Source organism: Catharus ustulatus, chromosome 25 (genome assembly GCF_009819885.2).
Source record: "Catharus ustulatus isolate bCatUst1 chromosome 25, bCatUst1.pri.v2, whole genome shotgun sequence".
NCBI lineage: Eukaryota > Metazoa > Chordata > Aves > Passeriformes > Turdidae > Catharus > Catharus ustulatus.
Window position 1 is genome coordinate 8211959 of NC_046245.1, and position 13878 is coordinate 8225836.

Consider the following 13878-nt stretch of genomic DNA (forward strand, 5'->3'; position numbering starts at 1 on the left):
ATCATTGCAACGAAGGTGGTGTATTGAGATGGCCCTCGGTTTGCCAGGGTCATTGTCATGCTGTCCATCCCTCCCAAAGAGCACCTCCAGTACTGCCACTTCTCTCAGCTGTTGAATTCCTTCCTCAAGGGTTTTCCAATGCATTCTATGGTTGTGCTCCTTCGTTCTTTCTTTGTTGACAAACCTTTCTCTTACACTCATTAAAAGCCGCTCCCAGAGGGGAAGGGGGCCTGGCTCCGTTACGAATATCTGGTCCGCACCTGAGTCCTGGGACAAGGATCCCAAATTTCTTGCCTCTGTACCATCCAAGTGCACACCTGTACCCATAAGGTCCCAGACCCGAAGTAACCAAGTTGTCAAAGCCTCCCAGCCCTGATTTGCAATATCTTTCCGCAGATTGCGGAGATTTTCATAAGACAGGGACTCAGTGATTATTTCAACCTCTGGCTCCCCTGCTGGTTGTGAGGGCCCTCCTCTCTGGTCCTTTGTCTAGGTGCCTTGTTTTCATTTTAGACTTCCTAGTTTCTACAGGGGCGACTGCTGCTGGCTGTGAGTGTTCTTGCAATTCAGCTGGAACCTGGGCAGATGTAACATCTATGGGTTCCACTACAGCATCACTGGATTCTCCCCCTTTATGGCAGGGCTTCTCACCAGCTGGGGAGAGGTACTCCTTCATCATCTGGCCTATCTCCTTCACTAGAACCCCTACCCACTCCGGGTCGTTCCTTTCTGAGGTGGGCTGTGGGGCAGGGTCAGGCTCTGGGGCAGCATCCCTAGTCTCTGGGGCAGGGTCAATGTCTGCAGCACCATCCCTATTTCCTGGAGTAGGTCAGGGTTGTTATCCAGCTCAATCCCCACCAGCCGCTGTATGATATCATTAGCATTCAGAGGAGATTTGAACCCTTCAAAAACTGGTGGGGTAGACCTAAAAATCTGGGTGAAGTGTTGGGAGAAAATTTCCCCTGGTGTTATTCCCTCATAGTAGGTGCCATTATTAAAGTAACCCCAAAAACATGCAGTTAGTGTGTGGTATCCCTGAATCCATGCACTCGCCTTCCAAAGGAAGTTAAAAATCCATTATTTTCTCACCTTATCAACCCATAAAGCAAGTTGGATAACAGTCACAGTAGCCTTAGTTACAGGGCCCATGTTTATGTAAGGGTTTGCAAATGGGAGATATACATGTATGAACACGTGCAGCCCAAACCAGATTAAACTGAGCCACATGTTGCTGGACCACATGTTGCTAGCACACAAAAAGAGAATCTCAGGCAACTGAAGAACTGTTATTCCTTAACCTCTGTCCCTGTTCGGGCGCCAAGATCTGTCCTGGTTTAAGGGACAGTAGTGCCAGAAAAAGAAAAAGGCAAGAGTTTTTTTCAAAAATGGAGTGAAAAATTCCCTCCCTCCCAGTTTAGTATAATTTGGAAATTAAGGAACTCTCAGGCAAAAGGTATGGGTTTGGAGTAACAGTTCTTTACAGATCTATCTACAAGACAAACAAAACCAATATCAGCTATGAAAAAAATCAGTGGCAGAACAGAACGAAACTCAGTCTCAGCCCCTTTTTCCAGTCACAGATGCCCTCCTCCTCCGCACAGTCCCGATGGAGCAGGGCAGGGCAGTCTCTCAGTCACAGCTGCTGCAGAAGCAGGGGAGCGAGGCAGCAGCGGCCGTCCAAGGTGGGAGAAAAGGGTGCAGGAAAGAACTCCGCTCACCGTGGGCGTCCCGGTTCTCAGAGCTGTTCTCAGAAGCAGGAAGCTTTAGCAGTCGGAGTGCAGGGCCTGGTCCCACCACGGAGAAAAACAACCTCTCTCCTCTGCGTTAGGCCGGTGAGAACGAGTGTCTGCCCACTCCCAGAAGGACAAAGCAGCCCTCGACCATCCACCTCCCACCCCTCAAACCCCCTCGAAATCGAAATCGAGCAATCAGGCCAGCCCAGCTATTCCTTTTGTCTTGAGCACTTAACAGCTAAAGGGGAGCCGCCCCGGCCAGTTTAACATAATAATGGGAAAAATTTCTAAAACTCCCCCAACTCCCAGCTGGGGCACACGACTCCCTGGAACCCCCACTCACCTTCTTCCGCAGGTAGAAGCCATGCCCCAGTTCCAGGAAGATCAAGCCCAACACAAAGCCCCTGATCCCCATCACCACCTTGCTATGGGCGGTGTCTGGCAGCAGCTCTGGGGGTCTGCAGGGGTCAGAACCCACCTAAACCTGTCACAGATAGTCCAAGCCCTTCTAAGCACCCTCCCATTCGCCCCCAGCCCACCCAGAACTCCCTGAGACCTCCTCCCAGTCTATTCCCAGCCTTCCCAGGACCCACCAAACCCCTCCTGTCGCTCTCAGGATCCCACAGCCCCCTCCCCATTACCCTCCCCACTGCCCCAGTATCTTCAGCCCTCTCCTAGTCCCTTCCCAGCCCCACCAGGACTCACCAAGACCCACCCGGTCTCTTCCCAGCACAACGAACCTCATTCCAATCCCCACTTTCCAATCCCTGATTTTTTTCCAGCCCCTCCAGGCTCACTCAAATCCCTCCCAGTTACACACAGCACACCCAAACTCCCTCCCAGCTCCCCCAGTGCATCCCCACTCCCCCCTCACCGTGGGGTTTTGGCTGTGCCCCAGTGCTGGCTTGGGGTGCTCCAGGCTGATCTGCTCCACCTGGCAACAGGAGGTGACCCCAAACCGCGAGGCGTTTCCAGGTGCACCAGGAGCTGGGGACCAGGTTGGTGGCCACCACATGCCCTGACAGCTCCTGCTGGCCCTGGAAACCCCTCAGCTGGATCTGGGCAGGGTAGAAATCCATCACAGACCAGAGTAGACAGCCAGGCCTGGGCTGGGAGCTCAAGGGCCACAGTGAGATGGACACCCTGGGGGGCAATGGGACAGAGCAGGGACACACCGGGATCAGCTGGGGGGAACTGGAAGAGATGGGTGAGGGCTGGTGTGGCACTGAGACGGACTGGAAATGGACTGGGAGGCACTAGGGTGTACTGGGAAAGAGGGTGGGGGTCTGGAAGTGGACTCAGAAGACTGGGAATGGACTGAGAAAGACGGGCAGGGTCTGGGAGGGACTATGGGGACAGTGGCATGACCTGAAGTGGCACTGGGAGGGACTCGGATGGACTGGGAGAACCACAGGAGTCACTGGGGGAGGGGCAGAAAGCCCCGGGGATGGGCACAGGGAGGGCTGAGGGCTCTGGGGTGATTCCCAGGGAAATTTTGAGGGGCTCCAGGGTCATTCCCAGGGCAGGGCCAGAGGGGACACGCTCTGCCCCACGCTCACCTCTGTGTTCCACGAGGAACGGGGCCATGATCTTGTAGTTGTGTGGGGAAACTCTGCCCACCTGAGCCCGATAATGCTCCGGTATTTCCGGTTTGCTGTTCAGGTGCAGGGCCTCTATCTCCCCAAGGGGGTGAACCCCACGAACAGCCCCACGTCTCTGTCAACGCGCAGCAACTCCTCCCGATTGTAGATGAACCTAATCATCAATCTCAACTTCTCCGTGCTGTTTAATGTAGTGACATGAACTGGAACACCCCTATGTGTGCAAGACACAGGTCAGGGCGTGGCCCCCAGCACCCCCGAGAGCACCGGGGCCACCCCGGATCCCCACCCCGCACCCCCTGTGCCCCACGGCCGTCACGGGACCCTCCTGCCCACGCTCCCACTTCCTCTTTCCCACTCTTCTCCCCATTTCCCCTTTCACACCCTCTGCCCTCTCGCCTCCAGCTGCTCCCCAAACCACTTTTGGGGTCACATTCCCCTCATTTTGCCATTTCCCACCCGTTTCTCACTACCCCCAGCCCACTCCCGCTCAGTTCTGGGGTCCCACCCTCTCCTACCCCTTCCTCACCTTCCCCCAATCCTCAGCCCCTCCCGCTCTTCCTTTGGGGGTTCCCCTCCTCCTCCTCCCCCTTCCATTTCGGGCTCCCCCCGCCCCCTTTTCCCCCTTCTCCCCCCTGTCCCACCGCCTCCCGCCCCCCGCTCACCCGAGAGCTCCGCGCCCGCACCAGGGGGGGCTCCCAGCACCACCAGTGCCGCCAGTCCGGCCCCAGCTGCCGCCCCTCGCCCCATGGCCAGCGCCGGGCAGGTGCCGCCAGCCCCAAAGCAGCCGCTGGGGCTGCGCTGGGAGCGCCAGGCCGGAGCAGCGCGGGCTCAGCAGCGCCGCGCGCTCTCATTGGCTCCGAGCACTTTTGGCACTTTTGGGGACCCGTTTGGCAGCGGCTCGGCCCGGGAGGTGATGACGCAACAACCGCTCCGCACTCTCATTGGCTGAGCGCGCTCCGCCTGCTTCGCCATTGGCTGAGGCGGTTCCGGGACGCTGCGGGCCCGGGTGGGGATTTTTGGGGAGGGGGAACCTTGGGGTGCTCCTCTTTCTTCCGGGCGGTGCTGATGGCGGTGAGTGAAGAAGAAAAGCGAGAGAGCTATAGAGCGTCTGTGCCCAAAGCACAGATTCTCATTTACAAATTACCCGATAAGCAAAAAACACCAATCTGAAGCATTTCTTCTTAACCTATTAGAATTCCAGTTGTCTAGTACGAAAGTTTATGTATAATCTCTGCTATGGCCTATTGGTTCTGTCTGGAAAATGTAAGTAATATTCTTACTTTATTTTTATTATGTCTGAAATTATATTTTCGAGTTCTCACTGAGAGGTACTTTTCAGACTTGTGTTCTACGCTGATATCTAGGACTGTGTTTTTAATCTCTTACTGAGACTTACTGAGACTTTTTCTCCACTGATGTCGAGGACTATGTATGTTAAGGCACTTAAAACATAATCTTCCCTACTTAAACTTACACCTCTATTTCATGTATGAGTGGCTGAATATATTTTAATTACTCTAAAAGCTTTAATTCAAACCCTGCATTTTGACGTTTCTTTGAGGAACTCAGAGAGGCCTCGGTTTTTCAGTCTCCAACACTCCTCCTCCTCCCCCTCCCCCTCCTCCTCCTCCTCCATCCCTCCCGCTCCACCCGATCCCAACTCCCACCCTTGGCATCCCCCCGTTTTCCCAAAGTCATGGCATCCCCTCCCCCAAATCCCTCCCCAGTGCTCCCCAATAAACAGGACTGGATCCAACTGGGAAGCTTTTTTTGGGAACACTGGGAGCAGCCTGGCGAGGGCAAAGTGACACCGCGCTGGGGGGGACACACGAGCCCCCCAAAATCAGCGTGGGGATGGCCCAGGGGGTCCCGGCCGGGTCCGAGGCCACGAGGAGGGGCTGCGGCCGCTGCCGGCTCAGGAGCTCTGTGGGCACAGAAAAGGGGGTGACACCGGGCTGGGGGCCCCAGGGAGAGCGCACACGCTCCGGGACAGGGGGGACACGACCCCCAGAACCCCCCCTCACCTTCTTGTGCACGTAGAAGCCGAGCCCCAGCGCCAGGAAGACCAAGCCCAACATGAAGTCCCCGATCCCCGTCAGCGTCTTGCTGTGGGCAGTGTCCGGCGGCATCTCTGGGGGTGCGCAGGGCTCAGCACCCCCCAAAACCTCGCATGGACACCCCGAGCCCCTCCCAGCACCCTCCCAATCGCCCCCAGCCCACTCAGGACCCCCAAACCCTCTCCCAGTCCCTTCCCAGCCCCACCAGTACTCACCAAGACCTCTCCCAGTCTATTCCCAGCACAACCAACCTCACCCCACATGCCGCTTTCCCATCCCAAATCTCCTTCCAGCCCCTCCAGGCTCACTCAGATCCTTGCCCAGTTACACCCATCACCCCCAAACTCCCTCCCAGTCACAGCCAGCACCCCAAAACTCTCTCCCAGTGCCTGCCCCGTACCCCAGAGCTGTCTCAGGGGATGCTCCTGGCTGACATGCTCCACCTGGCACAGGTAGGTGACCCAGCGCAGGGGGGCGATCTGCAGCTGCACCAGCAGCTGGTAGGTCCAGTTGCCGTTGGCCACCACATCGATGTCCACCACGTGCCCTGAGAGCTCCTGCTGGCCCTGGAACCACCTCAGCTGGATCTGGGCAGGGTAGAAATCCATCATGGAGCAGAGCAGGTGGCTGGAGCCGGGCTGGGAGCTTGAGGACACCAGTGAGATGGACAGGTTGGCGGGAACTGGGAGAGAGTGGGGACACACTGGGATCAGCTGGGGGAACTGGAATAGAGAGAGGGGATGGGTGATGTGGAACTGAGAGGAACTGGGAGGGACTGGGATGGACTGAGGTGGCACTGGGAGAGATGTATGCAATCTTCTCGGTGGTGAACACAGGGACCAATCCGGTCTTGCCCTCTATTTCTTGTCTGACTCCACTTGTTGGTTCCTAAGGAAACCACCCCAGCACCTCTTACAGTTCCCTGTGAACTTTCCCTCAACAGATGCTTGTGATTTCCATCCATTAAAATGAGTCAATGACATTAATAACTGATGTGGTTCAACACTTCCCACATCAAAGTCTTGTTAAACCAATCTTGGAGCTGGCTGGTGGAAGCTTGACCCTCTTTTCGGATGTCCTCGTACTTCTTTGGTTATCTCTTGGTCTCTGCTTGAGAGTCAATTCTATCTCACCTGGTCTGATGTTATAGTTTATTCTTTGGGTTCTTTTGCTGGGCCTTTCATTCTGTTGCCATGAGTCCACTCCCACTCTGCAGTTCCCAGAGCCCATTCAGTGGTGAGCAGTACCTGAAAGGGACCTCCCCACTGAGGGGTTAAAAGCTGCTCTTTCTCTAAAAGAGAGACGCTGCAGACAATGTACATCAGGTAGCATTTTTCTACACAGCAGCTTCCTGTTAAGTATTGGAACAAGGAACTAAAATGTTTAATGTGTCTGAGACTCAGACAAAGGTGGAGAGCAGAGACTTAGGAAGCGTTGTTGAACAAAGCCAGATTAGCAGGCAGTTCTGTTCTCCATGGCTATTTCCACCCCAGCACTGCCCCACATGCTTCACCCTAAGGCAGTTGCCCACCACTGCTGACACAAGGGAACTGGCTGAGGGAGCATTACAGTTATAGAGAGGTTTGCACCTGGCATGGCCTCTTGTCTTGATGGCAGTAGTTTCTAGGGGATGTGGGTGAGAGCTGTGGATGCGCATAATAACGCCACTTGTTCCTTGGTGCGTTTGAAACACTCTTGTTTGATATGTTAGATTTAAAAGGTCAGTATAAATCAAAGCTTTGGACACAACTGTGAAATCTATTGAGAGAACAAACTCCCCTCCAAAGACACTGTGCAAAGCATGCACGGATTACAGGGATTCAATGGAATCTTAAACACTACTAAATTTGATGGAAACCCCTGTACACAACCTTATAAACATTTTGGCAAACTTACATGTAGGGGCAAATTCCTCTCCCCACAAGAACAGAGAGTGCACAGAGAGCCAGGGGCCACTGCAGCCAGCAGAGCCCAGCAGTGACAGAGGCAGACACACACAGACACACAGACACAGACACACACAGACACACACAGACACACACACACACACCCGTGCAGAACAGCACATCCATGCTACACAGATACCCACTCATGCACAGTCTCCACCAATGCACACATGCCTACAAGCACAAGAGCTGTTGTACTCAGAGAGCTCGTGCACACTGATCCGTGCAATGTCATTCACACACGGATGTCCCACACAGAGCCAGGCTCACCCTTGTGGAGCTGTGCACACCCACAAGCACAGAGCTGTGCACAGACTCAACACATGTGTACACAGCAGGGCGCAGATGTGAACAGTGCTGTGCACACCCGCACACATGTACAGTGTGCAAAGCAGAATGGGTACACTTCCATCTGGGCACACTAGAAAATGCACGTGTGTGCAGTTCTGCACACTGACACACCTGTGCACTGCGGTGTCTGTGTGTGCACACAGAGCTGGGCACACTGGCACACACGTGCTCAGCACTTTTCTAGAGCCCTCCTGGCCCTGATCCCCCTGTGGGTCTCTCTGTGGGATCATGACACGGTGGGGATGGGGACAGGAGAGGGGAGTATGGGTGGAACATTGTGGCACAGTTCATGCCTACAATTAGTTAAAATATGTCACTAGAACTTCTTCTTACTTCTGCAACCTTCCCCACACACACTCTCAAAGATAGGTCCTGCATTCCTGCAGGTAACACAAGGCTGCACAGAACCCTGCCTTTGGGGACAATTTCTTGCTATTTCCTGCTGACAAGGCTCAGGGGGGGATATTGGGATGGTTCCTCTCCTCTGATGGTCTTAGGGGCAACCAACCCTGTTCCTTTCTTCATCTCACTCTCTGCAGAGCTCTGCCTGAAACACTTATCTTAAAGAAATTAGGATTTTAGTTAAAAGTTAAAAGTTAAAAGAAACTGGACTGGAGATAGTTACCTGAAACTTAAATAATTGATTGCCTGTCAATTTATATTATGCTCAGCTGTGCTTGCAATGGGAAAAGATGAAACTAGTAGTTAGGTCCAAAGAACACAAACAATTGCAACCAGAAACTCATTCTTTGCAAAAGTGGAGTTTCCCAAAAGCCATTTATATTGTCATTAATAGAAAAGGTGAGGGTGAGGAAGACTCACCTTACTTCCTCCTTTTAAGATCCCTCCCCACAAAAAACGACCCCAGACTTAATTCAAGAAGCCAATCACGCATGCTTAATAGCTATTCAAGCTAATTACCATAGGAAGCAGGGAAGATGGAAAGGGCTGGTATTATGAATATGTATTTGTTTGAACCTTTTGTCAATAAATAGACTCTGTGACCACCTGTAATTTTGCAGTGCGTGTTAGGGGGCTACCCCATGCTGCTGCCCAGCGCTGAATAAACATACCCTTTCTAACTTTAAATTGTTAGAGAGTCTTTTTTCTGTCACAGCTGAGTATCAGTACTAGACCAATACTCATATTTTGGTAAATCAGTTGGCGACTCTGGTGGGACACTTCTCTCTGGATGAGGGGCCAGCGAGGTTCAGGACCGCTCTAGGGCGCCCACCTGGGATCTTCCTAGGAGGAGGGCTCCTTTTCCTCGTTAGCACTGGAACTGCCGGAGAGACGGACAAAAAGGCATGTTTAAAAATTAAAGATAGGTTCCTTTAGGAGAACCAAACTCATAAGACACTGCAAGACATCGTGTGCACAGTGGAAAGGCCTAAAGTGGATTTGTTTGCAAATTTCCATGGAATTTGGTACTGGTTTGTGTTCCAGGTGAGGCTGGAATTTGTGCCCCATAGTGGGGGTGTAGTGGCAGGCCTGTAGCAGCTGCCAGAGGTAGAGCTCACACGGCACCGGCTCGGCAGAGCTCGAACTGGATTGTGTTCCAGGAAAGGCTGGAATTCTTGCCCCGTAGTGGTGGAGTAGCGGTGGGCCAGTAGCGGCTCCCGAAGGTAGAGCTCTCACGGCGGGGGTCGATGGAGCTCGGGCAACTGTAATAACAGCATTGCCAGTATTGTAGTACAGGAGCAGTGGTGACTCCAGTTTTATTTGTAGATTAAAGGCAGCACAGTGGTGATTTCCAGCTTAGGGCACTGGCTGCAGGCATTGGTATGTAATGCCAGCATTGTTGTGGTACAAGAGCAGTGGTGGCTTCAGATTTATTTGTAGTTTAAAGGAAGTGCGGTGGTGATTTCCAGCTTGAGGCACCGGCTACGGGCATTGGGGTGCGATGACTGCATTTTTGGTTTGCAGAATACAGCGATTGCAGTTTGTGTGCGCCGAATGTGTGTGTTTGAGCATGCAACTTGTTTTTGTGAGCTTTGTGTGCTTCAACTGTGAGTTAGTGGCACGCTGTACGTGTTTTATTTTTTGTGTTTTTGAGAGTGTGTTGGCAAAAGTTTTGTGTGTGTAAGTTGTGAAAGAATTTTGAAATTTACGCCTGAGTAGTAGACACCTAAAAAATTGAGGAATTTGGAGCAGTTGCATTGTGTGAATTACATGAGCTAAGCTGTATGTGTAATTTGACTGTGTGCGTGTAAGCAGCAGAATTGTAGACAGCGTATTACTGAGTGAGAATAGCAGTTGTGTGTGATTGAGCTGTTTGTTTTGTGTTTAAAAGAAGTGAGCAGTGCGACACGGTCTAAAAATTATGCCCAACATAGTCCAGTGTAATCCCGGCAACAGACATTGGTGGGGTGATCCAAGTTTTTGCATAGACAACGTCTCTGTTTCTGCTCAACCTTGAAAAGTTTTAATTTTGGCTGTTTGTTTTAACTGTGAAAAATATAGCTAGTTATTTGTGAAGTTTTAGAATTGCTGGTGTAAAGAGTTAGTTTCTAAGTGCAGAGGGGTGAGGCAGCGACATGAGTCCAAAGCTGCTGGCTCCCCCCCCACCGCAGAGAAACTGTGTCTTGGCCAAAATTTGACAGATTTTTGGTGTAGCTTTATGAATATTTAACCCAAGATATAACGAGAAAGGTTTGGTTTACTAGCAACCTGTAATGAGCAATTTAAAGGAAAGAAAAAAAAAATTTTTGCTTTGTTATTTCATGTAAGTTTTGTAAGTAAAGTGTTTGAGAGTGTTTGGTTGTGATATGAGTTTGCTTAGAGGTGAATAAAAAGAGTTTCTCTTTAGTTGTGCAGTGTGTGTAGTAAACATTTTGAAACAAAAACTATTGCCAATTTGTGTTGGAAAAAAAGTAACCATTTGTTTTTGTCAGTGACTTGAGCTTTAAAAGAGTTATTTTAAGTGAGTTGGTTCGCTGGTTTTTCATGTTAACCGTTTTTTGTTGGTTGTTTTAATTTCTTTCCTTTTCTCTTTGCTGGTATAATTACATGTTAAAGAATAAAAAGTTCAGAGAATGATCCCAAGCCAAAGGAACTTCCCTGTCCAAGAAAGAGCTGTGACTTTAACTTGTGAGTTGTGTTTTGTTGTGCAGTTTGTTGAAAATTTTAAGTTTAATAAATATATAAGTCAAAGATACCTAAAAATGGAATTTATAGTAAACACAAAAGCAACATATTTGATGTTAAATAAAGCCCTGATATCTATAATAAATAATTATGTTATAATAAAGGGGGCTACTGACCAGTTTGAAAAAGCATATTTTTACAAACCACTAAAGTATAAATTGGAGAAACAGTAGAGAATTCATCGATTTTTGTATATGCCTAAAGCTCCAGCTGCACTTTTGGGTAGGGATCTGCTAGAGCAGCTGGAAGCAAAAATAATATTTAAAGATGGAGAAATTAGTTTGGAGGTAAAAGATCAACAAGATGTAAAATTAAGCCTAAGGTTAATAACCAATGAAATTGAAGCTGAAAATAAAGAAAAATATTAAGAAAACATGAATGCGGTGTTCCTTAGAGTGTGAGCCTATAAAACACCAGGGAGAGCAAAGAATGTTCTACCAGCACAAATATGGCTTAAAGAAGGAAAACAATCGTTGAGGGCTAAACAATATGCTGTGAAGAGGGAAGATAGAAATGGAATTCAACAGGTTAGGACAAGATTAAAAAGATGTTAATAAAATAACTGACATTGTTAACTCATCTGACACCTTAATTAACCTAGTTTAGTGTTTTAGATTTGAAGGATGCTTTCTTTCGCCTCCCTCTCCGTGAAGCCAGCCAGAAAATTTTTGCATTTGAATGGGAGAATCCCAAAACTAGATGTAAAACTCAGCTCACATGATGTGTACCACCCCAGGAGTTCAAGAACTCCCCTACCGTATTTGGAGAACAGCTGGCAAAGGATTTGGAGTCTTGGGAACCTCCACCAGGAGAAGGACAATTACTTCAGTACGTGGATGACCTCTTAATAGCCACCCGGACCGAGGAGGCATGTGTGGATTGGACGATAAGCCTCCTAAACTTTTGGGCCTGCAGGGGTATCGGTTATCCCAAAAGAAAGCCCAGATGGTGAAAGAAACAGTTATTTACCTGGGCTATGAAGTTATGAGAAAAACTGTTAGTCTGAGAAAAGGGTTTTTACATAATAATCAGATTTCCATTTTCTCAGGTGGCTAATCACTGTAACATTAAAACCAAAAGAAAACTGTTTCTTGTGAAGAAATTTCTGTAACTAAAGTAAATCTCCTCTTTGAAGAAAATTAGTAAAAAACTACTTTAAAGACGGTAAACTAGCAGAGAGCTTCTGTACATTTTCAGAATTAAAAAAAATTTGTGTGGAAGAAAAAAGTAGTCTAAAGTTTTATTCTATTTTTCTTATAGTTTCTAGTAATAGAATTTCTCTGTATGCCATTTAAAGTTAAACCTTTTTTTGTCTTCTTCCTAATCCTATCTCACAACAAAAAATTTCAAATTAATAAACCAAAACCACTACATCCAACCTCAGTGATTCCCGGATTTTGATTTCCTATTGCCCAAGGGTGTCTTCCGCAGCCAAATGCTGATGAACTGGGGAAAGACCAAGATTTTGGAGACAGTGAGGTGGAAACCCCTCCAAAAAAGGTTCTTCCCTCCCTCCTAAGCACCTGGATCCTCAGGTTGCACAGACACGTGTTGCAGTGTGCTTCTTGTTAATAGTATGTTCTGTTATTGCCCAGGTTAATGGTTTAGTCCAAAATTATACCCTCCCACCCACCTTGTCAATGTATCCTGAATTCCCTGTCAATCCTGCTTTGTGCCAACCCCCTGCTTGGAATTCCCCTTTGGAAATCCTCTAAAATACAAGGTCTCATTAGTTCATGTGACCCAGTTTCCCCCCTACCTCCGTCATTGGACAATGCCTTTATGAACCCTACCCTTTATCCCTCCCCAGAATTTCTCCAATTTGCTAAGAATTTGTACCTTCGCCTTGAACCTCCCCCATATTTAAGTTGTTGCACCTTTGCCATTTTTGTCTTTTGCCCCACGAATTCCCCAAAGTAATAAATCCTTTTTATGCTATGCAAAAGACCTTCCCCTCCTCCTTGCCTCCTTCAAATACAATCTGACAGCCAAAAGGCCATGGAGCCACAGCTCAAGCCACATCTAAGGCCTCCTGTTCCCAGAGTGTGACCCACTCTGGGCACGGGGCCGTAGTGCCAAAGTGAGTTCAGCTCTGGCCATTGTGACAGTGCCCTGCCTCTGGTCTCACTTGGGTTTCTGACTGGCTCTGAGGCAGGGGCTGCCATTCCTCGCTTGTGGGGAGACCAGAATCCCCAGAACCTCACCCAGCGTGCAGGCACTGCCTGACAGCGCTCCGTCCTCTGCCATGGTCGCGCCTCTGAGTCTCAGTCACTGCTGCCGCTGCTGCTGCTGCTGCTTCATTTACTTTTATGCAAACCCAAAGCTCACTGGTAGGCTACGATGGCCTCTGGTTCTGCCCTCTTCCCATCCCTGTATGGGGATGGAGCATTGCTGTGCATTCAGGAAGTACCTTGTGAAGACTTCCAGCATTGCAAGCTCCTTTGCCCTCTGTGGATGCTTGCCAGGGAATCCCTCAAGGCTGGGCTCAGGGCATGCTCAAGCTGGCCCTTCTAAAACCCAGGCTCCTCGTCCCCTTCAGCGTGCTCAGCACGACCTTTAACTCCACGCTGTTGTGCACGGGGACCTGCAGGACAAGGACCTTTGCAGCCTGAGCTGCCCTTGTTCCTCTCTGTCCGTGCACAGAACACAGCGTGGCAGAGAACGGCAGTAGGGCACTGTGTGTCCCAGGGCTCAGGTTTGGCGCCGCTTCAGCTCCACAGAGACGTGGGTGAAGTGAACAAACCAAACTTTATCAAGGGAAGGCAAAGTGAAGGGGTGAGCTGGGAGGCAAAGCAGGGGATGGGCAGGGCCTGAGGAATGGAGGGAGGGAGCTGCCAACGGGGAGGAGATGGCAGGAGCTCCTGGAGCTTGCCACAGGCTCAGCTGTGACCAAGCAAGAGCTGTACCTGGAGCTCCAGCTGGTCCCGTCTGCTCAGTGGGAAGGTGCCAAAGGACACTGGTGGTTCTGATCCTGCAGACGAAGCTCGGCAGGATCTTGCACCAAACTTCAGCTGGATAAATTCGGCTCATGAAGGAGGTG

The 13878-nt window shown here is 50.1% G+C and overlaps 1 protein-coding gene and 1 pseudogene across 1 annotated transcript in view; both read right to left on the reverse strand.

The window, feature by feature from the left end:
* Positions 1-1580: 1580 nt before the first annotated feature.
* On the reverse strand, positions 1581-4949 carry LOC117007150 (annotated as a pseudogene).
* Positions 4950-5177: 228 nt separating this feature from the next.
* LOC117007151 (DLA class II histocompatibility antigen, DR-1 beta chain-like) overlaps positions 5178-13878 on the reverse strand; it is a gene marked incomplete at its 5' end in the record, with an annotated part of 28360 nt that continues 19659 nt past the window's right edge. Inside the window, 3 exons of the mRNA XM_042779974.1 lie at positions 5178-5261; positions 5362-5468; positions 5795-6076. Coding sequence (XP_042635908.1) covers positions 5253-5261; positions 5362-5468; positions 5795-6076 — 398 coding nt within the window. The remainder of the gene's footprint in view (positions 5262-5361; positions 5469-5794; positions 6077-13878) is intronic.